The 25,547-nt window shown below is 49.9% G+C and overlaps 14 protein-coding genes across 14 annotated transcripts; 8 read left to right on the forward strand and 6 right to left on the reverse strand.

Annotated features, from left to right (window-relative positions):
- Window positions 1–308: 308 nt before the first annotated feature.
- Window positions 309–1,344, forward strand: P174DRAFT_500774 (HHE domain protein; the record flags this gene model as incomplete). Its single annotated transcript, XM_024830994.1, has 2 exons — window positions 309–945; window positions 1,000–1,344. The coding sequence occupies exons 1-2, from the start codon at window positions 715–717 to the stop codon at window positions 1,342–1,344; spliced, it is 576 nt and encodes a 191-aa protein (XP_024687840.1). The 5' UTR covers window positions 309–714.
- A 131-nt stretch (window positions 1,345–1,475) lies between these two features.
- Window positions 1,476–2,259, reverse strand: P174DRAFT_500775 (Con-6 family protein; the record flags this gene model as incomplete). Its single annotated transcript, XM_024830995.1, has 3 exons — window positions 1,885–2,259; window positions 1,663–1,815; window positions 1,476–1,602 (listed from the first exon to the last, which is right to left on the reverse strand). Exons 1-3 carry the CDS (start codon window positions 1,959–1,961, stop codon window positions 1,476–1,478), a joined length of 357 nt encoding a protein of 118 aa, XP_024687841.1. The 5' UTR covers window positions 1,962–2,259.
- A 477-nt stretch (window positions 2,260–2,736) lies between these two features.
- P174DRAFT_416935 (uncharacterized protein) lies at window positions 2,737–3,174 on the forward strand (the record flags this gene model as incomplete). Its single annotated transcript, XM_024824550.1, has 2 exons — window positions 2,737–2,938; window positions 3,002–3,174. 2 exons carry the CDS (start codon window positions 2,737–2,739, stop codon window positions 3,172–3,174), a joined length of 375 nt encoding a protein of 124 aa, XP_024687842.1.
- Window positions 3,175–3,254: 80 nt separating this feature from the next.
- Window positions 3,255–4,382, reverse strand: P174DRAFT_427463 (uncharacterized protein; the record flags this gene model as incomplete). Its single annotated transcript, XM_024825436.1, has 4 exons — window positions 3,255–3,526; window positions 3,577–3,923; window positions 3,956–4,218; window positions 4,278–4,382. The coding sequence occupies 4 exons, from the start codon at window positions 4,380–4,382 to the stop codon at window positions 3,255–3,257; spliced, it is 987 nt and encodes a 328-aa protein (XP_024687843.1).
- Window positions 4,383–4,884: 502 nt separating this feature from the next.
- On the forward strand, window positions 4,885–6,848 carry P174DRAFT_383006 (bZIP transcription factor). Its single transcript, XM_024823140.1, has 3 exons — window positions 4,885–5,501; window positions 5,565–6,495; window positions 6,547–6,848. The coding sequence occupies exons 1-3, from the start codon at window positions 5,133–5,135 to the stop codon at window positions 6,636–6,638; spliced, it is 1,392 nt and encodes a 463-aa protein (XP_024687844.1). The 5' UTR covers window positions 4,885–5,132; the 3' UTR covers window positions 6,639–6,848.
- Window positions 6,849–8,054: 1,206 nt separating this feature from the next.
- P174DRAFT_509267 (uncharacterized protein) lies at window positions 8,055–9,433 on the forward strand (the record flags this gene model as incomplete). Its single annotated transcript, XM_024831535.1, has 1 exon — window positions 8,055–9,433. Exon 1 carries the CDS (start codon window positions 8,072–8,074, stop codon window positions 9,431–9,433), a length of 1,362 nt encoding a protein of 453 aa, XP_024687845.1. The 5' UTR covers window positions 8,055–8,071.
- A 931-nt stretch (window positions 9,434–10,364) lies between these two features.
- P174DRAFT_509268 (uncharacterized protein) lies at window positions 10,365–12,123 on the reverse strand (the record flags this gene model as incomplete). Its single annotated transcript, XM_024831536.1, has 7 exons — window positions 12,040–12,123; window positions 11,377–11,990; window positions 11,220–11,293; window positions 10,967–11,084; window positions 10,695–10,810; window positions 10,557–10,643; window positions 10,365–10,460 (listed from the first exon to the last, which is right to left on the reverse strand). The coding sequence occupies exons 1-7, from the start codon at window positions 12,111–12,113 to the stop codon at window positions 10,365–10,367; spliced, it is 1,179 nt and encodes a 392-aa protein (XP_024687846.1). The 5' UTR covers window positions 12,114–12,123.
- A 1,900-nt stretch (window positions 12,124–14,023) lies between these two features.
- On the forward strand, window positions 14,024–15,988 carry eng2 (putative GPI anchored endo-1,3(4)-beta-glucanase; the record flags this gene model as incomplete). Its single annotated transcript, XM_024821892.1, has 1 exon — window positions 14,024–15,988. The coding sequence occupies one exon, from the start codon at window positions 14,024–14,026 to the stop codon at window positions 15,986–15,988; it is 1,965 nt and encodes a 654-aa protein (XP_024687847.1).
- Window positions 15,989–16,366: 378 nt separating this feature from the next.
- Window positions 16,367–17,491, reverse strand: P174DRAFT_447778 (uncharacterized protein). The gene is made up of 2 exons (XM_024828702.1): window positions 17,146–17,491; window positions 16,367–17,055 (listed from the first exon to the last, which is right to left on the reverse strand). The coding sequence occupies exons 1-2, from the start codon at window positions 17,423–17,425 to the stop codon at window positions 16,661–16,663; spliced, it is 675 nt and encodes a 224-aa protein (XP_024687848.1). The 5' UTR covers window positions 17,426–17,491; the 3' UTR covers window positions 16,367–16,660.
- Window positions 17,492–17,860: 369 nt separating this feature from the next.
- P174DRAFT_416941 (methyltransferase family protein) lies at window positions 17,861–18,568 on the reverse strand (the record flags this gene model as incomplete). The annotated part of the gene is made up of 1 exon (XM_024824551.1): window positions 17,861–18,568. One exon carries the CDS (start codon window positions 18,566–18,568, stop codon window positions 17,861–17,863), a length of 708 nt encoding a protein of 235 aa, XP_024687849.1.
- A 322-nt stretch (window positions 18,569–18,890) lies between these two features.
- P174DRAFT_437695 (class I SAM-dependent methyltransferase) lies at window positions 18,891–19,913 on the forward strand. The gene is made up of 2 exons (XM_024826366.1): window positions 18,891–19,435; window positions 19,456–19,913. Exons 1-2 carry the CDS (start codon window positions 19,087–19,089, stop codon window positions 19,824–19,826), a joined length of 720 nt encoding a protein of 239 aa, XP_024687850.1. The 5' UTR covers window positions 18,891–19,086; the 3' UTR covers window positions 19,827–19,913.
- A 557-nt stretch (window positions 19,914–20,470) lies between these two features.
- Window positions 20,471–22,223, forward strand: P174DRAFT_437698 (T6SS phospholipase effector Tle1-like catalytic domain-containing protein). Its single transcript, XM_024826367.1, has 3 exons — window positions 20,471–20,800; window positions 20,851–20,865; window positions 20,913–22,223. Exons 1-3 carry the CDS (start codon window positions 20,647–20,649, stop codon window positions 22,124–22,126), a joined length of 1,383 nt encoding a protein of 460 aa, XP_024687851.1. The 5' UTR covers window positions 20,471–20,646; the 3' UTR covers window positions 22,127–22,223.
- P174DRAFT_416944 (C2H2 type zinc finger domain protein) lies at window positions 22,194–22,838 on the reverse strand (the record flags this gene model as incomplete). The annotated part of the gene is made up of 3 exons (XM_024824552.1): window positions 22,194–22,566; window positions 22,625–22,679; window positions 22,730–22,838. 3 exons carry the CDS (start codon window positions 22,836–22,838, stop codon window positions 22,194–22,196), a joined length of 537 nt encoding a protein of 178 aa, XP_024687852.1.
- A 992-nt stretch (window positions 22,839–23,830) lies between these two features.
- Window positions 23,831–25,529, forward strand: P174DRAFT_362347 (carotenoid oxygenase family protein; the record flags this gene model as incomplete). Its single annotated transcript, XM_024821854.1, has 2 exons — window positions 23,831–23,878; window positions 23,934–25,529. 2 exons carry the CDS (start codon window positions 23,831–23,833, stop codon window positions 25,527–25,529), a joined length of 1,644 nt encoding a protein of 547 aa, XP_024687853.1.
- Window positions 25,530–25,547: the final 18 nt, after the last annotated feature.

Genomic DNA, 25,547 nt, shown 5'->3' on the forward strand with positions numbered 1-25,547 from the left:
ACTCATGGGGTGTGACCCGTGTGTGTCGGATAAAGCCCCGGTTGGCCAAGATTGTTCCCCATAACCGGTCCGGATCAGGATTTCGTCGATCCTTCCATGGATGAGAAGGTGGGGTGTCCGTGTACCTATGCCCAGCCTGTCAGCCCTTTTGTCTCTAATCCAATGTGCACACGAAGCTCTTCATGACTCTGGCAGTCCGAGGATAGTCACCTTTTGTTGTCCTTCTGGGATTACAACTAAGCATCACAACTCATGACCCAATTCGCTGCATTTTCCCTGTCCGTGTTAGTTATGACAAATGCCCAAAAGTGCCACTCTTCCGTCGATCCGAGCATTTAATGTCTCCAATCGTATGCGCAGCCCCTGACTCGCTGTCATTGGTAAGTTACCTTTAGTATCGTCACAGCTTCCTGCCCAATGACCGACATTCCATGATCGTTATTTGGACCAGGGGCCCAAGCAAACACTGTCTGCAATGGGAACCGGGATCAAGGGAATACTGTCAACAACTTTATGACTACGGAGTACCAGACACTGGATTTCCTCGCGTTGATGCTCAGTTGCTGGTGTCGTGATGTTTACATTGTTGTATAACCCATGGTCGCGACAGAGGCATTTTCGTTGAGGGTCTTTTAATGCAGTTCTATTCCTGAGTAGAAATGTCAAACATGCACATCGCTTACTGGAAGCAATCGTTAATTCTAAACAATCAACATGGCCCGACTTATGGATGCGATCAAAAAGGACCACCGAGAGCTCGAAGAATACTACAACATCATCGTGAGCTCCGGAGATACTGATGAGCAAATCCGCTTCCAGAACAAGTTCACCTGGGAACTCGCCCGCCATGCGATAGGCGAAGAGCTGGTCGTCTACCCTGCACTGGAGAAATATCTCCCGGGCGGCACTGAGACAGCCGATAAGGACCGTGAAGAACACCAGACTGTACGGACACAATCTGCTAGTCTATCTTCTATCCTCATACTGATTCCTGTACAGATTAAAGAAAAGCTTCAAAAGTTCCAGGACATGCATCCCTCCGATGCATCCTTCCTGCCGGTCCTCAAGTCTATGATGGCAGAACTCGAGAAGCACATCGAAGAAGAGGAAACCATTGACTTTGTCAAGCTGGAGGACGCAATTACCCCCAAGGAGAGCGAGAGCCTGTCCAAGTCGTTTGGTCGAACGAAGATGTTTGTTCCCACCCGGTCGCATCCCAACACCCCGAACAAACCTCCTTTCGAGACGGTGGTCGGGCTGCTGGCTGCACCAATTGACCATCTAGCGGATATGTTCCGTAAATGGCCTGATGATGTGATCAATCCCAATCCATCATCTGAATAGATAGACAAATAGAATTAAAATGCGTGCTTTGTCACCTACTCTCCCTGGAGCTTAACCGTTCAGAATTGAGTGAGCCAACGCAACTCTATTTAGTCTATACACGACAATCTATCTAGAACAAAATACAAGGTCTACTCCTCCAGCTGCGCCTGCGACTGATCCTGCTGCGCCTGCTCATCCCTCGCCCGTCCCAACGCATCCAATTTCTCCGAAGCGCTCTCTTTTCCTCTCTCCTTCACCCGCGGATTCCTCTGCGCTCTATAACACACATCAGCCCACCTCCCCGTCAGAGCATAGTGCAAGTGCAGGTAAACTCACGCCTTAAGCCCACCCGCCACTCGATTCGGCTCTTTATTCTGCCCCCGGATAGCATACAGATCATGCCGCGGCTGGTCCCCATGGAGCTCATTATCTAGCACGTCTTTGGCGTTCTGCTTTGCTTCGTCCGAGACGCGGGGATTTTTGAGTGTACTTCACCAGCATCAGATAATCCATATACCTATTATATCCATTCGCGTGAGGAAGGGAGAGTATACTGACGCCTTGTAGCCGCGCATAGCATTCAGCCTGTCCTCCCCAGAAGCGGAGACTTCGTTGTTTTCCCTTGAGTATGACATTGTTGATGCTGTCTCTGATTGGTTGGTTTGGTGGAGATGGAGATGGTCCGACAGGTTTGATGTTGATGTATCAACTGCGGCATCGAAACACTATCTTACAACCTGGCAGGTTAAGCACTAAACAGGTTTCGCTTTCTGGTGGATACCCCACCACCCGGAGAAGTGGTTATTGAAGATTATTATGTGTTGGCTAGGTCTGGCCGGCGGATGAGTCCGGGTTGATGTTAGAGATGCGTCATATCGCCACCTCAACCTGGGGAATGGTTGTTGCTTGTCTGGTTGTGTCCGTTATAAGCAGGGTATGGGGATTGGAATTGATCGATCGGATTGGTGATGATGCTCAGATGAATATGCATCGTATGGTATGGTATGCGCAATTCTTGTTGTTTGATTCTGCGTATAGCTACGAACAGTGTTTGATATTGAACCGATCTGATTGATAAGTGGTCCAGGTGATCCGCAGTTGGTCTGTAGATCCCCACTAGACCAAGCTTTGAATATGAAACATTGAGGTAGTTGGTCGTAGGCCTCGGTGGAATCTGACGCCTCAGAACTCAATCGAAAACTCAACGTCCATGACAACACGTTGACAACACCTTGATGTCAGGATGGCGATGCTGGAACTTGCGGACCTCTGGAAGCCCATATATACCCACGGTATCCCGAGCATTGTCATCGGTGCATCACCAGCAACTTATCCACTGCCACCACACCTGCAATTTTGTTCTACTGCAACGTCTCAACCACCACCATTCTACGAGAAACTATAGTCACGATGTCCAACCGTGCCGAAAGAGAAGCTGAGGACAACTACGAGGCCGAGAACGACACCTCGCCCGTCTCAGCCGACGTTGTCGACAACTCCTACGTCGGCGAGACACGCTCTGAGCTCCGCAACCAGGTCCCCGTTCAGCCCGACCAGGCCGGCTACGAGGATCCCATGCAGCCTCCCTACTCGAACACGGACCAGCAGCTTGGTACGTACTCTACTTCAGAAACCATGTTGGTTCTGAGCGACTGACCAAGTGTTCCCCGCCCAGCCGACGACGAGAGAGAGGCCATTGACAAGAACAATATTATGCCCGGTGATCGGCTGCGTCACGCAAAGCCCCAGACTGCGAACAGGTACAATGAGGGCCCTGACGAAGAGGATCTGCCTGATGTTGTGAGATACGGAGACTCGGGTGTCTCCGGTACAAAGCGCTTGTCTTAATGCAGTGCCGGAGTTGAGCGCTGTCACGAAATGATGCGATGAATGTAACCGATGACACTTGTATATTAAGTCTTGTAACGTTATTCGAATGCTATTTGCTTCCTTTGGTAGTCTTTCCAAGCATCTTGTAGGAATTGCTTCATCTTTACTGGTTGTAGATCAGGGAATTTATCGTTCAGTCGATTTTCATCTGGTAGCTTGAAAACACCGGCTATCGTCAGTCGGCTCACCAAGGCAGTCATCTCTTTCAGCTCCTCTGAAGAGGACAGATTCCCTTCGGGCATTGGAGGAATAGTGACCTGCCCGTCCTTGATACTCTCTTTACTGTCATAAGTGACCTGGAACTTCACACCTGCATTGGTTTAGTTGTAGCAAAGGGAAATAATCGATGAAACCACTGACCTCGAATCTCCTCGGCCATCTCCAGAATCTGATTGTACGTGACCTCGTCGCCAACAACAACGCTGAATTCAGGCCAGTCCGCAACATCTAATAATTTGACCAGGAACGCTGCCATATCGTATGTATAGGTCATGCAAATCACGTCATTTCCGTCGCCCGGGATGGCAGCCTGGCAGTGCTGGATGTTGATGCCAAAGGTGCAGGGTGTGAGATTCGTGCGCACCACAGGCATGCCCCAGTAGTCCATGAAAAAGCCGGGTATGACCCGCGTATACTGAAGGCAACTTTTCTGGAGGAGCTCAGCGGCATCGAGCCAATGTTCGATGCTGGGGTCAACGGGGAGCAGACTGGTACATCGAATTAGAGAACGACGACAAACAACAGGACATCACTAAGAGGGGAATACTCTCTGGTTTGAATAAAAGAGTATTCGCTAGGAATGAATCTTCTAGTAACGCTGGATTTCTCCGCGGCCTGGATGAGGTTTAACTGAGATTGACTGGTCGTGGCATCGAAGATCCCAATTGCGGATATGATGGTATGGATAGCATGCTGCTCCAGGACTTCGACAAGAGAGGGAATATCATCGTAGTCTACCTGCACTTGTCGAGTTCTATCCAAAGCAGGATCTGATTTGGGTTCCTGGATCAAACGATAAGACTATGCTCAACCCATCGATAATAAGTTGCCGCGGGGCTTACGCTGCGAGTCAACACAATGGCTTGGTGCTCGGAATTCCCCACCAAGGTCTCGACAATCGTTTTACCGACTCCCCCAGTGCCACCGGCCACAGCTACAATGACCATATTGATGATAACTGGAGTAGGTCGTGTTTAGCCTTGAGGTGCGAAGTGTGGATAAACGTCTGCATGCTTGCGATGATGATCAGTTTGCCGTCTTAGGCTCTTAGCGTCGTGGTGCCCCACCTTACTCATGCTCTTCTTCTCTCGCAGAGACTGGAATCACTGGATGCTTGAACCGGTCAACAACCTTCCGGGAGAATCATCTCACCACAGGGTTTGCTGGGCTTCCTTCCATATGACCTTATGGCAAGAAATACTCCGTGTGACTCCGCCTGGGGCGCATCGATCTAGATCGATACTACATTCGACTATTCATCTAAGGAGATCCCAGACATCACTGTGGAAAGTTGTGATTGGCGCTGTTCATCAAGCAAAGACGTCAAACCAATTGGTTTAAATTAAAGTTCATTATTGATGAATGACATGTTGACAGGAGATCATCACTCGCAAAGGGCAAAGCCTGCCGTTGCACTTCGGTTGAGGGTCTCTTTGTGATTAGTGATCGGGCCGAGGCTCCATACGACGACAAGCCAATCAAGCCACTTCCTGATTGGGGAAGCATCCAGCCCAGCTGACGAGGTTCTTAGACTTTATCATGGCGATTCAAAGGAAGAATCATATTTATCACCTTACAGCAGATACCTGCATTGCATGACTGACTTTTACCAAAGTTCTATTGAACTCGCTTCGTAGCTCTGTGACTCTCATCTCGACGAAAGCTATCTCTTAAAAGACGATCTCAACAGATCTAGGATGTCTGAGCAAGAGTTTCCCTTACTGACCTGGGAGGAGGTTCATCAGAATCTAGTGCTGTCCAGCCGCAGTCGACCAGCTGTACCGGATCTCCCGGGTTCCAACAAGATCACTTCGCTTCTGTCTGCATCCTCATACTTACTCCCAGAACGCTCTATTAGTCCACAACCAGCGACACCTCACCCTCGAACGCAACTTTACGGCGGCTTTTATCTGGAAGATCCGCCTGGTGCGGATCAGCAGCCGGAAGTGTCGAAGCATAAGTCCTCGAAACGAACCAGAACAGATATCGATCCCACGGATGGCCCGCTCTCAAGAAAACGAGGGCGACCTCGTAAGTCAGCTGGCGAAGGAGAAGATCCTCATGAGGTGCGTCAACACTCATCTTAGCTTGCGCTAGTTAGTATCCCGCTTATCAAACTGGCTGGACAGCGGCGTCGAATGCAAATTCGACTAGCACAACGGGCATATCGTTCCCGCAAGGAAGCCAGCGTTTCTTCCCTCCAAAGCCGCGTTCTTAAGCTTGAGAGTGCAGTGGAGCAGATCAGTGCAGCTTTTTTGTCATTTAGCGATGAGCTGATCCAATCTGAGGTCCTGGCCTCCGATCCTCGGTTGACCCTCCGTTTACGGGACACTGTACAGCTTTGTCTATCTTTGGCGAAAGGAGCCAGCATGACAGGAGATCAAAATATCGTTACAAACGTGTCATCCCCCAGCGAAGAAAGTCACACGTCTTCAGAGGAAAAGGAGCCTCAGCGCAGGCAAACTTCTCTCGCAACGTCGCCTCCTTATAGAGAATCTGCTGAAAGCGAAGATTCGCGGACGCTACAAGCCACCGGCTTCAGGGGAACAGCAGAAGATAAGTATCCCCACGAGGCACCTTCCCTGGATCTGAGCGCCTTTATCGAACGGCTTCATTTTGCGTGTCTCTATGAAGGCTACTCAGCCCTCAGCGATACCGCTGTAGGCATGGACATTTTACAGAGACCATTTCGATTCCTCCTTCGCTTGATGGATAGGAAACGCGTAACCTCTTACTTTGAAGCCTGCTTGCATGCAAAAGCCAGTCGGAAGCGCCTGGATGAGTGGAAAGAGATACCCTACTTCAAAATCGGTGGCGCTGGTACCCACTATCCTCGCAAGACAAAGGCAAGCCCAAACGAAACTCTGCCGCGATGGGAGAACATCCAAGATCCCACGTCAGAGCTACCGCAGGAGGTCCAGCATGAGCTTGATGGTGAGTGGTTTGATATACAGGATCTAGAAGGATTTCTCCTGGAAAAAGAAGTTGCATTTGTCGTGGGCGATACGAACAACTCTAGTGATAAGCGAAACCTAGTGAACGCGGCACGTTTAATTCAAGGTCAGCATCTGTTCCTCCCCTTGGTGTTTTCATACTACTGACGAACATTAGAATTGTTAAAGACGGGCGTCTGCCTTGGCCGGACGCCGGGTTTCCGTCGTAAAGATGTGGAAGAAGCCCTCCATGTAGCTATCTGTTCATAAGGATTGGATGAGGAATTGCTTTTCCAACCCAATATTTGGTCAGGTTGCTGCAAAAAGCATCTAGATGGCTGCCATGATCTGGCATAACAATCCCCCGAAAGTCCAAGAACATTGTGGTATGGCACAGAATATGTGGCAAATTTTTACTACCGTATTAGAGAGTTGGGGTTTACAAAGATTAACGAACTTAAGATTAATGTTATCCACATGACTGTTTTGTCAATAAGTTTAATGTTCATGAGTATCAAAATGGACATATATCCGGTGGGAGGCGTCAACATCTGACTAAAGAGATCCACTGTGTTGTAAAATTACTTCAAGGAAGACTAATGATTGAACCTGATACTCGATTATGTAGTATACTGTCAGGTTACTGGCTTCGTCTCAGACAGGATTTGCCTCTGGATAGTTCTTCCAGTCAACTGTTGTCACTTGTGGCTATATAGTCACTGTGGCCGATTGTCGCTTCGAGTCGAGCGGTATCACGTGATGTTTACTATCATCGCCCAAATTCCTCACCGACATTGTCTGGACACCAACCGGGGAAACAATTTGTCGTGACAAGAGACTTACACCGAGAGTGTGGTTCGACTATGCAGAGGATTGCAAATACTTAGGGGTGGCGATGTCCAATAACCTACGTACGATTGATGTCGAACCGCCTACATGGAAGAGCTATCGATGTAGACGCTGTCAATGTAGAAGGAACTGCATACAGCGAACAGCCTAGGTTGAAAAGCTGTCAACATGGAAGGTGTCGGTGTTGAGGGACTGTCAACATAGAAATGCTGTCAACATCGAGCCACCAATGTTTTGAGGCACAGTTGACATCAGACTATCTGCATTAAAGGTCTGTTTACATTAGATGTACTAATCTAAGCTGTTTCAACTTTAATAAAATAACATCGCTGTCGCAGTATGCTTAGGCGTTGAGATGGTCCTCGTTCAATTATTTGCTGCGTTCGCGGGGAAGATCTGTGATGGCTTAGCCTGCACACCCTCCTCTACCCTTGTTCTCTTCCCAACACTGTATAATTGGGTAATCCACTGCACCCTCACTCATAGTCTCAGAAAGGGTGAAGGTGTACCAAAGTGAACGGCAGCCCTTTTGGAAACCTCTTCAACGCAAACTTTGACACATAACCGCTTCCCTGTCAAAGTTCCATGTCCGTCAATGCCATCGTTAAGGCCGGCGCCGACAGTGTTCTGAAAGACTTGGTTCAGGGAGAGCAGGGCACAAATTCTGGCCACTTTAGAATTGATGCTCCAGAGGAGAATGGTAATTGGCTACTAAGAACGGCTGTGTGATTCAACATCTCGTATTCGTCGCATGCTAAGGGAGCATGAGGTCTGCATCCCCACCGTCAAGTATAAGAAGCACCACAAACCCGCGTCCACGAGTTTCGGACTTCAACACTCACCTATTCTCAAAAATGACCATCCATCTTCCTCTGGAAATCCACACCCAGATCTTCAATATTCTGCTTGAGGACCTGTATGATCCCGAACATCCTCAAGAGGCATTTAAGCTTCGCTTGATTTCCAAGTCAATACAAGGAATCCTTGACCCGGTCTTGTATAGAAAGATTAAAACACCATCAGACAATGGGGTGCGCATTCTTTGCCGCACGATAATACCACGGCCTCAACTTGCGGCTCAGGTTGAGGAGATTCACCTGGAAGAAGGCGAATGGTCAGAATCTGATGAAGAGGAGGAGGATGAAGAGGAGGAGGATGAAGAGGAGGAGGATGAAGAGGAGGAGGATGAAGAGGAGGAGGATGAAGAGGAGGAAGAGAACACAGATGCAGAGTCTGATTCTGGTTCAGATTTAAAGGTTCAACGAGCGCGTATGAGACAAGAATCAAAGCTCCTAGCAGGAGCAGCAGACCACCTCAAAGACAGATTCACATCTGATCCTTCACGCTCTGTCGCGCTTAAGAAAAACAACCTCTCCTGGCTCACGCGATCAACCCATAAAACCAGAAAATGGCTTCTGCTCTTTCAGCTCTCCAACCTCAAGTCTCTCACATTAGAAACCCACACTGACACATTCACAAACATGGCCTTGTTTCTTCGTCTTCCCCGCCTGGAGGAGCTAGACTTTGCCGTGCTAGCCCACAGTGTTGATCGCCCACCATGCCTCAACTATGCTCCACCTGAGGAGATCCTAGAGAGCATAATCCGCCACACTGATCGGCTGAAATCCCTTAGGTTCGAAGACATGAGCGGAACAGTGTGCTTCCCTGTTCAGCATGATGCGCCTAAACTAAAGCGGATTCTTGAGAAGTACGTCGCAGAGACACTCACATACCTCTCCATCTGCCTCTGCAATAATGATGAGAAGGACTGGCGGGAGGATCAGGAGTTCAGCTACATTACGGGGCATTTTGGATCTATGAAGAAGTTCACAAGATTAAAAGGGCTCATAATGCAGCTGGAGGTCTTGCTTGGTAAGACCAATGACAATGATGGGCTGAGACTTAAGGATGTTCTACCCTCACAATTGGAGTATTTCACCGGTTTAAATCTTCCAGGTTACGAAGCGGATAGCATCTGGGATGAAGAGCATTATATTTTGCAATTTAAGGATCTGGCTGAAGCCGTGATGCGAGATGGTCGAGTATTTCCCTCACTGGAATCCGTTAAAATGCATCTACACCGAAAGGATTACTTTTCCACTGATAAAGAGTGTATTATGAAAGAGCAGTATAATGACGGAGTGCTGGGTGACTCACGGATCTACTTTGGTTTCGTGCGCGGTCCATATGCTGATGACGGGCCAGGACCGGGATAATTTACTGAAGCTGGAAAGAGGTTTTAGATTAAAAACCTTGCATAGACTATATAGTACCTCATCTGGGATAAACAGGCGGGGCTTACTGGTCTCTTGAACAAGCACACTCACAACGCATTCTTTCGTCTTTATCTCAAGCAGCTGGCAAATATAAGTAAAATCGGAGGAATTGTATAATTTTTATCAAAGCAATAGTCTGTAGATATATAAAGAATGATATAGTCGTGATCAAAGAGAGTTCGGGAGTGGTCGCAATGACCCGTCGTAGATTGTTTATGTTGCCGTCGACGCGACACTAAGCGTCTATTGAGACGAGAGGATATCCATATCACGCCGATTCCTCCACGCCCTACTGAGTGGTTGGATATCAAGGAGCTCATTACTGGAAGTAGAAAGGCAATTATTTTTGAGAATTCTGTGTGATTGCGGATTACGGCAGGCTTGAAGCATCTTAGCATTGGCTAGAGGCTGTAGCAGAACCAGCCTTGCCTTCCGTGTCTGCACATCACTTTTCACTGCCGACATCTCATTTTGCAGTTGTGTTGGAGCCTGTTCGGTTTTGGGGGCCTAATGATTACATCTTGATGTCAAAGAAACTTAAAATCGCCATGAGACATATGCCCAGAAGAATTTTGAAGTTCAATCCCATCAGCGCCGGCCATTTCTCTGATATTCTCCAATGTAGCCGCATGGGTAAAACAAACCTCACCCCCTTTTCTTCTCTCCGCCTTAATAAAGGAAATATTTTAGAGTACCGACAAAAGATTCTCTTAACAGTGGACAAGTACTTGTTGTAAATAGATATTTCTCCAACGCTGGTGCATGTATACAAGTATGTATCTAAAAATATAATCTGCCTACACCTTAAGTCCAAACTGTTGAGATCCAGAGGGATGTGTTCGTGAGGATTGTCGCATCAAAGGAGCCAGTTTCAGGAGTTCTCATCAAAATCACTAAAGGGAAAGTGGTTTTGAATCCCAATTCTATCTTCATCAGTCTCAGCTGCTTCAAGCATCTTGGCTTTTATCTCACGCGCTTTTTCTTTTACATATTCATATTTGTCATTTGGCACCCAGCCCAGAATATTAATACCTAGAACATCCCGCATTTAATCCATTGCGACATCAGCTTCTCTCTGTCGCGTGTCCAAAGCCAGAATATCATGGACAACTCTGTCTGGGTATATAATTATGGGCGTACTGCATGTTCCCTGTTTATATCTAATAGAGTCTGCTGAGATTAGACTCGTCCAGCTTTATACAGCGTGGATCATCTCAGCCTTTAGAGTTATTAAGTCCCCTTCCCAAGGACTACCCACACTTTTGAAAAGATGCTGATGCAAGATAGCAGGCTCATCAAATATTACATCATAATATTCTTCATTCAGCCGCTTCGTAAAAGCAGCATAAAGGAAATAGACCAGCTTTTTTTGGATAGCCTCCTATATCGCGAACTGGTCAGACTCGGGCAAAGACTCGAAGTTCGATGGGAGATCAATTCAGGGCTCTATCAGCTTTTTTAAATCAGGGTCACCATAATTTTGGAAATATTTTGGTATACCAGCTGCAAGCCCAAGGGGAAGGATAGTGCTATGCTGCCAGATAATTAAACCAACAACCTTATTCACATCTGGTATGAGAATATTGTTCAGCTGAAGATCAGGATGTTAGATGACCAGCTAATCCAATGATAAGCCTATCCTGAACCTAAGTCAAGGCGCCAATGTCAAATACTCAGATAGATTCTCAATATGATAATTAGGTAAGACTTAGCAAAACCCATATACCTCCCTATATAGGCGCTCATAAGGAAGACAAGGTTTCGCATAGGCTTTAACCCAAGTCATCTCCTGTTCACCAACTGCATAAAATATATTACTTAATAAAGACCCTATTAGTAATTAATGAGTTACACCAAGTGCTTTCCTCACATAATTAACTCACAGGGGCCCCTATCAATATTAAGCATGCTTCTTTCTCCATGCCACCAACCATAATGTGCTATTAGTCCTATACAGAACTCACCTCCGTGATGCCCAGATAGTGGAACCTTCCTTTCTGTTAGAAGATCTCTCTGATAGTATATACTCCTAAACACAGGAAACTCCATTAACATCAACCTTGTCTCCCACTCAATAATCTGTTTCATGGTTTTATGCTGTTCTTTTAGTGTCATTGAGTACCACATATTGCCCAGAGGGGTGCTGTCTAACTTCTCCATAATAATGTACTCAGCGCCAACCAGATTTGCTCTTGTTAAGCACCAAGCATACACCTCAGGAGTAGAAAGTCCATGTAACCGGAGATAGTCTAAAGTAGCGGCCTTGCTGGCAACTGCGTAGCGTTCAGGCGCTGTGGAAGGATATGGTAGTCTAGTAATGACATGCTTCCTATCTCTGAAGGTTGCTTGAAACAAACAGTTGAATCCACCTTCAGCCAACTTGAAAAAGGAAACGATGTCAGAGGTCATATGGCCAGACGCGGCAGCGATAACGTTCATGAGAGCAGGTATGTCAAACTGGAGGTAACATTCGGCCAAACGCAGATGTTCATTATGGCTATAGTATGTTAGCCTAAAGTGCAGTACTCAGTTAAATGAAGACACACATCCATCTGCCAGAGGTATATTTGAATAGTTCGTCTTTGGAATTTATGAGCGACAGGTGAGCGGTTTCTGACATCTTCCTGACCTGCCTCGTTCGATATCCATGCAAGGGTAAAAGTCGAGAACGGATAGAGTGAAAGAAGTTTCGGACCTGCATGTTATAGAGAGCTTCTTCCGTTCTTTAGATTTTCGCCCCCTTTCCAAAAACCTGCAATGACAGGGGATCGGCATGTTTTTAACATGACTTACATCTAAGCCAACAGGCTTAGAAGATCTGGCTCAAAGCTTAGCCCGCTTGCCTGTGCATTGCTCTCACCAGCATTTGCCATTTAAGGCGCGAGGGCGAAGTGTCCGTTTCGATTTCCTAGGATATCAAAAGTATAGTTACTGTGGCTGATTATCGCTTTGAGTTGAGCGGTATCACGTGATGTTTACTATCATCACCCAAATTCCTCAGTTTGATAAGATCGTCACTCATCTTACTATTGCGCGAATCATGAACACCTCATTGGATAGTCTTTCCTTGATCCATCCACAGGAATTTGACTCAAGATCCATCACTTTTCACTGCCGACATCTCATTGAGCAAAAATGCCAATTTGCCGGCCTCTTTCACATGTCGTCCGTCTCCCAGGTAAGATGGCGGGCTTCGCGTTATATCCACCCAAGACCGACGGCGTCACCGCCGGTTGCTCCACTAAAGAGTCTAGACTCAGCGTGTCGAACAAGTCATTGATTGGTTGTAATGTCCGTTCCCTGACTACTGGCGAGAAAGTATTCTCAATTGCCACTCGCCAGGTGTCTCAATTGTCGATTCATGGCAATATCGGCAAAGTTGTCTGTCCGACAGTGAGCATCTCGCCCTCCTCCCAGGACCCACGAGTCATGCTGAGATGTCCAGAATGTGGACTGTGGTCATATTATTGCCTCTCTCTGTACTACCGATGACAAAAGTCGAAAGCACTCTCAATGTTATGGACAAAGGCAATCACTGCACACTTGAATCATGAAGGAAAAGGACAATGGTGATTGACAATTGCGAGCCGCTGTTATTCGTCTTTATTGTTTCACCACAACACTGCGAAACAGCCGTCCTTTTCGTGCGGACAAAAAAAGGTCGTCCCCTGTCTCGACTACCTACTTCTCCATGCTTATTGGAGGCTGCACCTGTTTCAGAATTGCTGACCACATATCCACCACACCAATGCCGCGCCTCATTGCTGCCCACTTCTGCATACTCTAGAAAATTGGGAAAAATGAAAGATCCCCCGAGTCTCGACGAATGCCATACTGAGCAGCCGGCATTCGTCACTCTCTACGGCATACCTTATGCTCGTCTCCTCAAGCGAGTGAGTGATTCACGACGGTTTGTCTCGGCCTTCTGGGCCTGGTCTCGACAACAAACTAGCAGAGGGACCCTCCAATCCCAAGTCTGTATTGACATGTCGATGGCACCTTGGGATTATTAGACTATGGCAATAATGGGGCGCCAGCTCATTGACCATGGTGACAATAATAATATTATTGGCATTATTTTTGCAGGCAATGGCCAGCACAGACCAAGCGCGGTTAAATGGGTCGAGCATTCTTGCCCTCGTTGCTATATTATTGGCATCTCCCGTTGCCTTTGTTGCCATGGTCTCACATACTTGATCTTTTCTTCATCTTGAAACATTTCCTTTTGTTGTTTCTTCTTTTAAGCTGGCCGATTTCAGGCCTTTACATTCTCTCATTCTTGAATTCATCATCGCAGATCGATTCTGCCCACCTTCCTTTCTTACCAGCTATTGCTAGACTACACCCTGGACGGTGTCATATCCATTCTTTGCAGTCAATTGTCTCTTCTATTCTTCTCCTGAGTAGCGATCAGCTGGAGTTTTTTTTACCGGCTGCGTTCCTAGATCTTCTCCATCACTCGTCTCGACATCTCGAACCTGAGGCGACCATCGTTCCTTAAAAGCCTTGTTGATTATTCAACAGCATAACATGGCCCCCTCGTCGCTCTTATTGAGCGTAGGATCGCTCATTGCTTCGTCCTTGGTCTCAGCAACAGCCCTGGAGGCTCGTCAACCGCAGACGTATCAGCTCGCAGAGTCTTGGCAGGGCGAAAGCTTCATCAATGACTGGAATTTCTTCGACGGAGCTGACCCTACTAACGGCTATGTCACATATGTTAACCAAAGCTTCGCTGAACAATCTGGGTTGGTCAGAGTCACTCAGAGCGGTAGCTTTTATATGGGTGTCGACTACGAGAGCACCCTGAACCCCAACGGCCCCGGCCGTGAGTCGGTACGGATCGAATCGAAAAATTACTATACGGAGGGACTGTATGTCATCGATATCGAGCACATGCCTGGCAGTATTTGCGGCACATGGCCCGCCTTCTGGTCCGTCGGTAAGGACTGGCCCCACGACGGTGAGATTGATATCATTGAGGGTGTCAACCTGCAGAAGGCAAACAAAATCGTCCTTCACACCAGCGGCTCCTGCGATGTCTCGGGCAGCAACGACATGACTGGCACCCTCTCTTCCTCTGAGTGTGGCGAGGCTTCCGGCACGGTCGGATGTGTGGTGAAGGGAACCAATGGCAGCTCTGGCGATCCTTTCAATGAGGCGGGTGGTGGTGTCTATGCCATGGAGTGGACTGATGCCTTTATCAAGATCTGGTTCTTCCCTCGCAGCCAGATCCCCGCTTCTCTCTCCAGCGGCAACCCCGATACCTCCTCGTTCGGAACCCCTATGGCGCATCTGCAGGGCTCCTGCGACTTTGCGGAGCGCTTCAAGGCACAAAAGTTCATCATTGACACAACCTTCTGCGGTGACTGGGCCGGTAATATTTTTGCCGAATCTACCTGTCCCATGAGCGATCCCAGCAGCCCCATGCAGAGCTGTGTCAACTACGTCGCTCAGAACCCCGCGGCTTTCAAGGAGGCTTACTGGGAGATCAACTCCATCAAGGTCTACCAGTACGGCGTCAGCGCTGCTTCGTCCGCCGCTGTCTCCCAAGCCACAGCCTCCAAGGTCGAAGGCACTCTGGTCTCGGTCCAGGCCGCCAATACCGCGACGCCTACCGTTCCCGTCCCCGCTGAGACAACTGCTGTACCCCAGCCAGCTCAGACCAACACTGTTGCGACCTCCGCTGCCGATCACGCCACACAGTCGTCTGCCGAGTCCACGACTGTTCCCGCTGTTCCCGCTGCCACCGGTGCTCCCACTGCGTCTGCGGCTGAGGGCAGTGATTCGGAGTTGGAATCAACTAGCACCGTCTACGTCACATCGACTACCACTATCTGCCCTGTCGCAGAAAGTTCATCTGCCGCTGCCCTGGATGGCAAGAAGGACGCTCCCTCTAGCGAGGATTCTGGCTCCGAGGTCGTTGCAACTTCTATCGCTGCCACTCCCGCTGCTGCCGCAACTGAGCACCCAGGCGCCGACGCCGTCGCAAATTCCGCCGCTACTACCTCTACTGTTGCCACGTCCGAGGGTGTCGCATCCCGGCTGACCGCAGGCGCTCTTTCTGAAATCCCTACAGCACCTCCGGAACCTGTCTCCCAAGCTGTCAGCACGGGGTCCTTCGATGACTCTGGCACTACGCCAGGCGACTCGGAAGAGCATGGTTCTATTGCCTCTGCATCTGCTGCGCCTTCCACAATCCCTGTGCCAGCTTCATCCAGCGCTGCTGCTTTCGGTAGCTCTTCTATCGCCAGTTCATTCGCTTCGTCGCGTCTTATTCCCAGACCCACTGGAAGTTCTACAGCCGCATCCGTCACTGCCATTGCTACCTGGTCGCCGACAGCTGGTGAAGGGGCTTCCGGCACAGCAAAAGGATCGGCGACACTGACGGCGCCGTCTGAAGTCGTCTTCACTCCTGGCCTCAGCAACAGCGCAAACAGGATGTCGGTTGGTATTTCCGGTCTGATTGGTGTCATGTTCATTGCTGCTCTGGCATAAACGGTGGCAGATGGTGGTTGGTGGTGTTTGCCTTCTTGAAATATACGTTCTCATGGGAGTTTCGAAACCTTCCTACAATACCCTTGTTGTACATTAGAAAGAGCTGTTTTGTTGCGCTTGCGTTTCCTTCGTTCAGATCCTACCTCTGATCACCTTGTGGCTCTCTGCAGGCACTAGGCCTTAATTGTTGACTTATTCCTACCATACACATAGTAAACCAAAAACGAGATACAATTCAAGACAGATTCTTCGGATGAGTTGCTCTACCATTATCATCATTCTGCCAGACACGTGCTTTCTCCTTCATAGACCCGTCTGCTAAACTAGCTGACCGAAGCATAGAGATACCTCTTCGACATGCTCAAAAGTTTGGGACAGGTCATGTCATGATGGTGTCCCGTCTGACATGACCTGTCAATATAGGACCAGGCCATGTCCCATTCGTCAATCCATCAGGAGCGACACTAGTCTGTGATTGAGCGAATCCGGAAAACGAAAAGAAAACATGCCTATAGATCTTGTAGCCGCTGCCAGTTCCCGATCTGATTCCCATGGGATCAGGGGTATCGATGGCGTTATCTTCCGAAACATCGAATTTCCTGGGTTCATTGCATAGACAAGACGGATGGAGATCGTTCAATGGGTTGATATATATACAAACAAGACAGAAAATCACCGCAAAACATTCCGAATCGCCGTCTCCATCCACAACTTTGTATACTGCTGATGCAACCAAACAATATACGCCGGCATCGGCTGCGCCTCGGCCTTCCCCAACCCCTGGAAGAAACAGCTCTTGAGCCCAAACTCCGCCACGCCTTCATCGGGCTTCACATCCACCGACATCTCGAACAGGCCGTCAGAGGGCCGGACCTCCTGCACGCGCGGGGACGCACCGCACCGCACGACGATCCGATTGGGTGTTTTCTCCACGACCTCGAAGTGGTCCGTGATCAGGGTGCCGGGTTCATAGGTCGAGGAGCGCAGCTCGGAGCGGGACCAGAGCTGGTTGGCGGTTTCGGGGCCTTGGTATTTACGAGCGAGGTAGGCGCGTTGGAATGCGTAGCCTGTTGGTGTAGTAGTTGTTAGCATGTTGCTGCCGAGCCTCTTGCATTGAGAGGAAAGGAATGTTTAGCTAAAGTGCAGGGGTGACGTACCCCAGCCGCTCCAGACTCCGGCGCAAAAGGCCTCGGCTAGTTTCTCCTTCTTTTCGAGGAGGGTGGGGTCAATGTCTGATAAGGGGACTCTGCGGATGCAGAGATCGTGGGTGGTAGGATTGCGAAGGGGATTGAGGGCGTTGAAGCGGGCGGAGTGGAAGATGCGATCGGAGAGAGGGAGCGGCACGAAGACGTCGTTGCGCGTGTACCAGAAGAAACCGCCGGCCGTGGCGGCGCCTCCGATGGTGGTTAGCTTGAGGAAGCGGCTGAAGATACCCATTGCTATCGATTCAATTGATGGAAATTAAACCAAGTAGAGAAGAGGGAGAAGATGGATGAAGGAGCGGGATGATGTGGCAGAGTTGAGGGAAGTGATCGCTGGAGCAGGAGACAAGTCTCCACCGGACCAACTCCGATGAGAGCTACTGTACACTCTCTACAGTCTACACATAACAGGTCTATTTCAACAGCGGCAACGCACGAGGACCTCAGGAGAGCTAAGCTCGTTCAATGTCTTTATATCTTGAGTATCAATCAACTGCTGTCAGTCCCATGTTCATTACATGTGGTAGAGGTATACTCCAGTCCTCTCCAATTCAATGATGTCATATGTTTGTGCCGTCTAACTTCAGCTCCACCGATATATCTACTATGAGTAGTCGCAAATGATGAATAGTCATGTCAATGGCACAAAGAGTATCTGAATGATATTTCTCTACATAACACCCGGAATGAACCTCGCCGTCCTGGCATTCCACCTCTCCCACTCGCTCCCAAATTTCTCCCGCAGCATCCTCTCCTCATCCCTTACCCTCACCCGCACTAACATCATACCTACCATCCACAACGCCCCTATCACCATCATTCCCAATCCATCAAGCCTCTCAATCACATCCTTACGCAACAAGCAAGCTCCTACTGCCCCATCCCACCGCCAAGACAGCCCAGCACACCCCAGACACACCACGACTAACGCCGTATAACTCGGATGCTGGACATACGCATATACGCCGTCCGTAATCAATCGATCCGGCACCGAGAGATAGAACGTAAAATTACGACCTAGGCGTCCAAATGCTGAGAGGCGGACTGCGGCGCCGGATGCGATGGTTAGGAGGGAGAGAAGCACCGTTGGAGTCCAGGTGAGGGTCTTTGGGTTGAGATTCTCGGGGTGAGGACAGATGGCGGGCAGAATGCTGCTAGTGGTATTTGGGGAGTAGAAGAGGGCAACGAGCGCGTGGTAAGCGCCGATGATAATCAGGGCGCGGCTTGCGGTTATTACAAAGTTGCCTGTGATGATGCGGATGCGGTCGGTTCCGTGGGGGCATCGTTGGGTTGTGGTAGGAGGTATTACGCAGATGGCGCTGAGGTAGCCTGCCAGTGCGATGGAGAGAGATAGAGCAACAGAGGAGAATGAGATCATTTTGTTATTGTGTAGAGTGGTTTCTGAGGGTGGAATAACGAGGCGAAACAATAGTATCTGAGGAATCGACAGCAAGTTGATAGACTGTAGCTCCGTCTCTTGCGGAAGCCTTCTTGATTGCCTCTTGGGAAGTAAAATATTTTCAGGGATGGAACGTGGAATCATCTCCTGCAAGGGTTGTCTGTGAGCAAAAATACCGTAGATCTACCCAGGTTGAGGCAGGTCCATCTTTGTCTCAAATCCCATGTTGTGGATACCGGAGTTTATCCATGTGGAAGGCATTGATATACGTACCTCTCTAACAATGATAAATAAAAGATAGACCCTTTCCAAGAATTATACTTGGTTGACGAGATGAACCAGAGGAGAAGACATACGGTAAAGATCCACTGCCTGACCCCGCATTGGGGTATGATTATCCCTATCTACTACCCGGATGGTACATCCAGATCAACCAGACCCAAAACAAACAATCATCATCATCAGAAATCCGAACCAACTCATCTCTGAAGATAGCAATGTCCCCACCACCAAAATCAAACGTCCGCTTCAACGCCGAAGCCGCCAAATGGGACGATAACCCCTCCGTACAGGAAGCCACCCGCCTAGCTTACGAAACCCTCCACCCCCTCATCACCACTCTATCAAATGGCGGCCATCAAACCCTCGACGTCCTCGAGGTCGGCTGCGGAACAGGCCTACTCACCCTCCGCGTCGCGCCGCACATCAAGCACATCGTCGCCATCGACCCCGCAGAGGGGATGATCGAGGCCCTGAACACAAAGCTCTCCGACCCAAACGCCCCAAAGAACATCACGCCGCTCTGCCACTTACTCACGAACCCAGAAGACCCCGTCTTGCCCCAGCGTCCGCAACCGAGACTACAGGGCCCGGCACAGGCGCCAGGCGGAAATACGATCTCATCCTCTCCCACCTCGTCATGCATCATGTCCCCGACCTGCGGCAGTTCCTGAGCACGCTGCGCGGCTGTCTCAAGTCCGGGGGGAGGGTTTTCCTAACCGACTTCGAGGACTTTGGGCCGCAGGCACGGTTGTTCCATCCCAAGGATAAGCTTGTGGGGGTGGAGAGGCATGGGATTCCGCGCGGGTGGATGGAGGATCTCATGCGGGAGGTGGGATTCGCGGAGGTCAAGGTGAGTGTTGGGTGGACGCTGGAAAAGGAAGTGGAGGATTGGGAGGATGGCAGGCGGGAGATGATGAAGTTTCCGTTTTTGGTGTGTGAGGGTGTTTGTCCTTGACTTGCCTTGTTGCAGTCTTACAGATAACTGGAGGCATTGGATGCTTACTGAAACCCGTGAGCCATGACCACTTGTTGTAAGCAGCTGAGGTATAGAGTAAGGCTGGATGCGAGGCATTCGACTCTGTACATATGATGGGATCTACTAAGCACTAGCAATTGGTAATCTCATCTTGTTCAGCTGGCGACAGGGCAGGCTTCCTGCTGGGCTCATTCGGCGGTGTGATTTGTTGCGCCGAGAGACGATCCGCGCCACGCATCTGCAGTTTCGCAGCGCGTCGAACCCTTATGGGTCGTGCTGAATCCCGCAAAGAACAACTGTTCAGCTCCTCATTCTCAAGCCGCTGCCTTCGTCTTAGTAACATGTAGCTAATAGATCAGGCTTTCTGTCATTGTCCATTTTATATCAGCTACTTCATCATTGGATGATTGGAGGGATCTCGAAAGTTTCCAACCGTTCGCGAACTGCACCACCGCCGCTACCGAGATCAACACGAAAAGATCGACAAACACCTTTTGAAGGAGAAGTAAAGATTGACATTTGGGCTCCATTCGGCCTCCACTCGACTACCAAATCATATCTGACTTACGCCAACCCTGGCGCAAACCTACTAAATAGTCCGCCGTGGCCGCCTGGTGGCCATGCACAAGGCTGATCCTGGGCAATGAGGCCCTTCACCTATAAGCTGAGCCTCCTCGCTCATGGGGGCCATTTGCTTCGAATGAGTCGATTCTTATATATTAGATCCCCACTTGTCCCTAGGAATCTCAATTACAATCGCTACCCTCGTGTGTTTTATGTGCAATAAACTGCGGCCGACATGACGGACAAGGACTCCGAATGCGGGTATGACGACCCGCCGCGAGAGCTCGTCCTGTGCTTCGATGGCACGGGAAACACTTTTCGTGCAGATGGCGGCGAGAGTAACATCCTCAAGATCTTTCGGATGCTAGATCGAACCAAGCACAATCGATGTATGTACTGCCCTTCACCCAATTATTGATGTTGTGCTAACAAGCAATAGTCTGTTACTACCAACGTACGTATATCCCCGACTAATCAATGACATCAACTAATCCGGCGCAGCTGGCATTGGATCAGACATCACGCCAGGGTCGGTCGCTCACGCCGTCCTGCGCCCCAGCAGCAAGTCATGGACTCCAAAGGCCTTTGATCTTGCGCTTGCAACCTCGTTCGATCAGCACGTCATTCGGGGCTACCGCTTCCTTGCGCGCCGATGGGTACCAGGCGCCAAAATCTACCTCTTTGGTTTCTCTCGAGGCGCCTACACAGCTCGCTTCCTGAACGAGATGCTTGATTATGTCGGCCTTCTCTCTGCGGACAACGAGGAGCTGATCCCCTTCGTCTGGGAGGCGTTCACGCAGTGGAAATTCTCCGAGGGCGAGGAGCCAGAGGAGCGTCTGGGTGCAATGAAATGCCTGAGCGTGAGCCGGGAGACCATGTGCCGACCCGTGGGGCAAGTCCACTTCCTGGGCTTGTTCGATACTGTCAACAGTGTAGCGGAGCTTAACAAGGAGAGCAGCACGCGGCCCAGCCCGAAAATTATGAGACACGCCGTCAGTATTGATGAGCGGAGAATCAAATTCCAGCCCGTACTTTTCGAGAGCAAGCTGGGCACGGGATCACCGGACGCGAAGCAAAGCGTTAAGGACTGGAAGAATGGGCCCGAAAACATTTACGACTCGGACAACGACGGTGAATCCTCAATACTCGAGGCCGACTTTGAGGAGGTGTACTTCGCCGGAAACCATGGCGACGTTGGGGGAGGCTGGCCGAGCAAGTCCTGGCCCACAAGCCAGATCCCTCTGACGTGGATGGTCCAAGAAGCCATCAAGGCGGGGCTTACGTTCGAAAGTGACAAGCTTGAGGCACTCGGTTGCCAAGACCCAGCGACAAGTGAAAAGGGCCAGGATATCGTACGCCAGGCTGAGCGCGCTAAGATCCACGATTCCTTGGACTATGATAGCGGGAGACCAACTGAGGCTTTCTTCTGGAGACTCCTGGAGTGGATCCCCTTCAAAAGACCAAAGATCACACGGGATGGTTCGATCCGCATGACTCGATGGCAGGCAAGAGGTTCGCGAAGGCCGCTGCCCAAAGATGCCAAAATTCACGGCAGCGTCATTCGACGGTTGCGAGCCGAACCAAGCTACCGACCATACAATCTGGGACTCGGCAACAAGCCAAATGAGATGGACAAGGCAGAAGAAGACCGGGATATCGGAGAATGGAGGCAGATTGAGAATGACGGCTTGCGTGACTATTGGGTCAAGGTTTAGATTGGCATGCTCCTTTCGTTTTAGCGTATTCGCACTGCTGGTAATGCCATAACTTTCGATTTGGTCGTTATGGACCACCGATTGATACCCCAGGTAATACTCCTGCACTGGTTCTGTAATTCAGGTACGTCGGCTTTGGCGGAAGTAGAGTCTGATACCCGAACCCTTTCGTCTCCCAGTCCTGCCGCTCCGCATAAACAGACGTCAACTCCCCTCGTTTGTCTCGGCGGGCTGGTTGCCGTCCAGTTAAACGTTCATAAGAACACAGTTTCCCGCGGGACTCGCACTCAGCACACGGCTGCAGCCCATTACACGCCTTCTTCAGACGGGCACAAGCGTCGCAGGCATGCCTATGCTTACCTCCCGAATCCGCCTTGGGAATCTCCTGCCCCGATTGCAACCGTTTAGCACACGTAGTCCAATGTCGACGGAGAACATCCCTGTTTTTTAACGTGTTAGTTGTACAGCGATCGCGCCAACGCATGAGCCCTGCCTTACCCGCGGCTATACGTAGAGCTGCAGAACTGGCATCGGTATTGTTTAGGTGGTTTATCTATCTAAACGATCAGTCAAGCCTTATGATGCATTTAGATGCGCACTTACGGATGAGTAGATGGCGTTTGAGGTGGTCACTGCGGTGGAACGTGAAGGAACAGATTTCACATGTCAAGTGACGACTACCGGGGGTGTTTGGGATCATATTTTGCTCCATTATCGGCCACCGGTGCTGTGCGTATCTTGCATATGCAGTCTAAATGAGAGTAATAAGTTTGAAGGTTGATGTGCCGAAAAGACATCTGGTATTTCTGGTTGCCTACGCCGAGGCCGAGGCGCGGAACTGAATCATCACCGACGGCATTCCCCCGCAAGGTTTATGTTGATCCGTGGATTCAGCCGATCATGGACATGGTTTCGAATTCGATGACAACCACAATGTGGGCTCGATCCGGATCCAGTAGTGGAGTCAGTCCACTGTATTGTTGGGCAATGTTCATTAACATGTCCTCAATTGGATGTTTAATGTCGTATTTCTTTATCGATCTGTCTCTCCCCAGCAACATGCACCAGTTGTTAAGCGAAGAGTCACGTGGTTAGACTGATATTGGGATTGCAACCAGCGGCAGCACTCCCATCTCAAATACATCCATCCTCGGGGAAATCGTTGGGACAGTGCTTCAATACTTTAAAATTTGCAAATCAGAGACTCGAAAAGACGTGAAAAATGGGACCGCACTGTATTCTCTTTTGCTTCTCAAACAGGAGACAGGCGGCTTTAATGCTCAGACCCCCGACTCCAGACTCCAGAATCCAGATAGCCCAGATTACCTGGTACGATAAATCATGTATAACCCTTAGATTGAGGTTAACTTTCCACAGACAAAAAGTCTATGAGTGGCTGTGCCAGAATGCGCCATTCCTCCCCCAGGAATCCACCTCGTAATCCGTCGGGATCCCCCCAACGACTAGCAGCGTGAAGGCCGCCAGCCAACCATCACTATGGTACACCAGGCTTTGGTGAATGTGGTTGTATGCCGTCCTGTTTTATGATTCGGATACTTTATCCCCCGACCCTCAGGGCAGGTATAAATTTCTCCCTGAAGGATACAACTGGCATTACTTGACCCCGAAAGCCCTGTTAAGTTGAAGTCAGAACTCCAGACCACTACATTCAGAATACATCTCTTTGAACATCGTTGTCGCAAGATGAGCAGCGTCCAAGAATATTTCAATGACTGGCCGAACGATGAAGGAGTAAGTGAAATGCACACTTAAACCTGACGAAGATTGCTGACCGGTACTCTCCTAGTTCGACGCCAACTATGAGGAACGTCAGCCAGTTGAACTCTCCTTGACCGGTCAGATCCCTGCGTACGCGGCGGGTGTACTCTATCGCACGGGTCCAGGAAAGTATACAGTTGACACAGAGAACGGAGACACCTTCAAGATATCCCACTGGTTTGACGGCTTCAGCCAGACCCATCGATTCCAGATCTTGGCTCCAGATGAGTGCCACGCAACCACGCGCGTATTCTACAACTCCCGCCTTTCGACAGATTTGATGATCGAGGAAGTGAGAAAGACCGGCTGCTTCGAGCAACTCAGCTTTGGCCAAAAGCGGGATCCCTGTAAGACTGTCTTCCACAAAGTGCAGACAACGTATGCCCCGGCAAATGAACCATCCTCTCACAATATTGGAGTAACGCTGTCTGTCAACATGCCTGGTTTAGGTCATGAGACTGATGGTGGCCGCTGGACAAAAGCTTCCGGAATCAAGACTCTGTATGCAAAGACTGATGCCAGCGTCTACAAGCAAATCGATCCGGAGACTCTGGAGCCTATTGGACTCGCTGCGCAAAAGGATCTGCATCCTGATCTGACCGGCCCATTGTCGGCTGCTCATGCAAGATCCGACCCAGTCACAGGCAACGTATACAACTTCAACCTAGCATTTGGCCCTGAAGGATCCATCTACCGCATATTCTGTGTGTCTGCTTCCACGGGCACCACCTCGGTTATGGCCCAATTCCCTGGAGCTCCGGCGTATCTGCATTCGCTGCTAATCACGGAAGACTACGTGATCCTCTGCGTGTGGAACTCGCACATCAATCCAGCAAAGATCAAGGCTTCTTTCTTAGCGGCCATTCAACCTTTTGACGCTTCGAAACCTGCAACATGGTACGTCGTCGACCGCAAGGGCCGCGGAGGTCTCCTCGCGGCATACAAAAGCCGCCCCTTTTTCTGCTTCCACACCATCAATGCATGGCAGGAACCTTCCGCCGACGATCCCAACCAAACGGACATCGTGGCCGAACTGATCATGTTCGATGACCTTGCCATCCTCGACAAATTCTACTACGAGAACATGATTTCTTCCTCCCCCAGCGCAAAGGCCTTTGTCCAGGGCAAGCGGGATGGGTGTCGTTCAGCGCTGACCGGCTTCCGGCTTGCGGGTATTCCCTCGGCTCCAACGTCAGAGATCAAAGAGGCGTCCATCAACTGGACAGCATGCAAGGGCTACGCTCCGGAGCTGCCTACCCTGAATCCGAAATATGTCACGCAGAAGCATCGATACACCTACGCCGTGACTGATCGCGACGAATCGACGTTCTCCGACGGCATCATGAAATACGACAGTGTGGCCAAAGAGACTATTGTCTGGAAACAGCATGGACAGTCGCCTGGAGAAGCAATCTTTGTCGCTGACCCTGCGGGCACCAATGAGGATGATGGCGTCCTTCTCAGTGTTGTGCTGGATGGTAGGACGGGGAAAAGCTACCTGCTCTGTCTGGATGCGCGGGATATGTCTGAGCTGGGTAGAGCGCATCTCAACGGGCCGGTAGGCTTTGGTTTCCATGGCCAGCATGTTCCTGCGAGTGGAGGGCTGCCCACGGGGGATTACTAGGCCTACTTCTCTGCTGCT

The sequence above is a fragment of the Aspergillus novofumigatus genome (genome assembly GCF_002847465.1).
Source record: "Aspergillus novofumigatus IBT 16806 chromosome Unknown P174scaffold_1, whole genome shotgun sequence".
NCBI classification, from domain to species: domain Eukaryota; kingdom Fungi; phylum Ascomycota; class Eurotiomycetes; order Eurotiales; family Aspergillaceae; genus Aspergillus; species Aspergillus novofumigatus.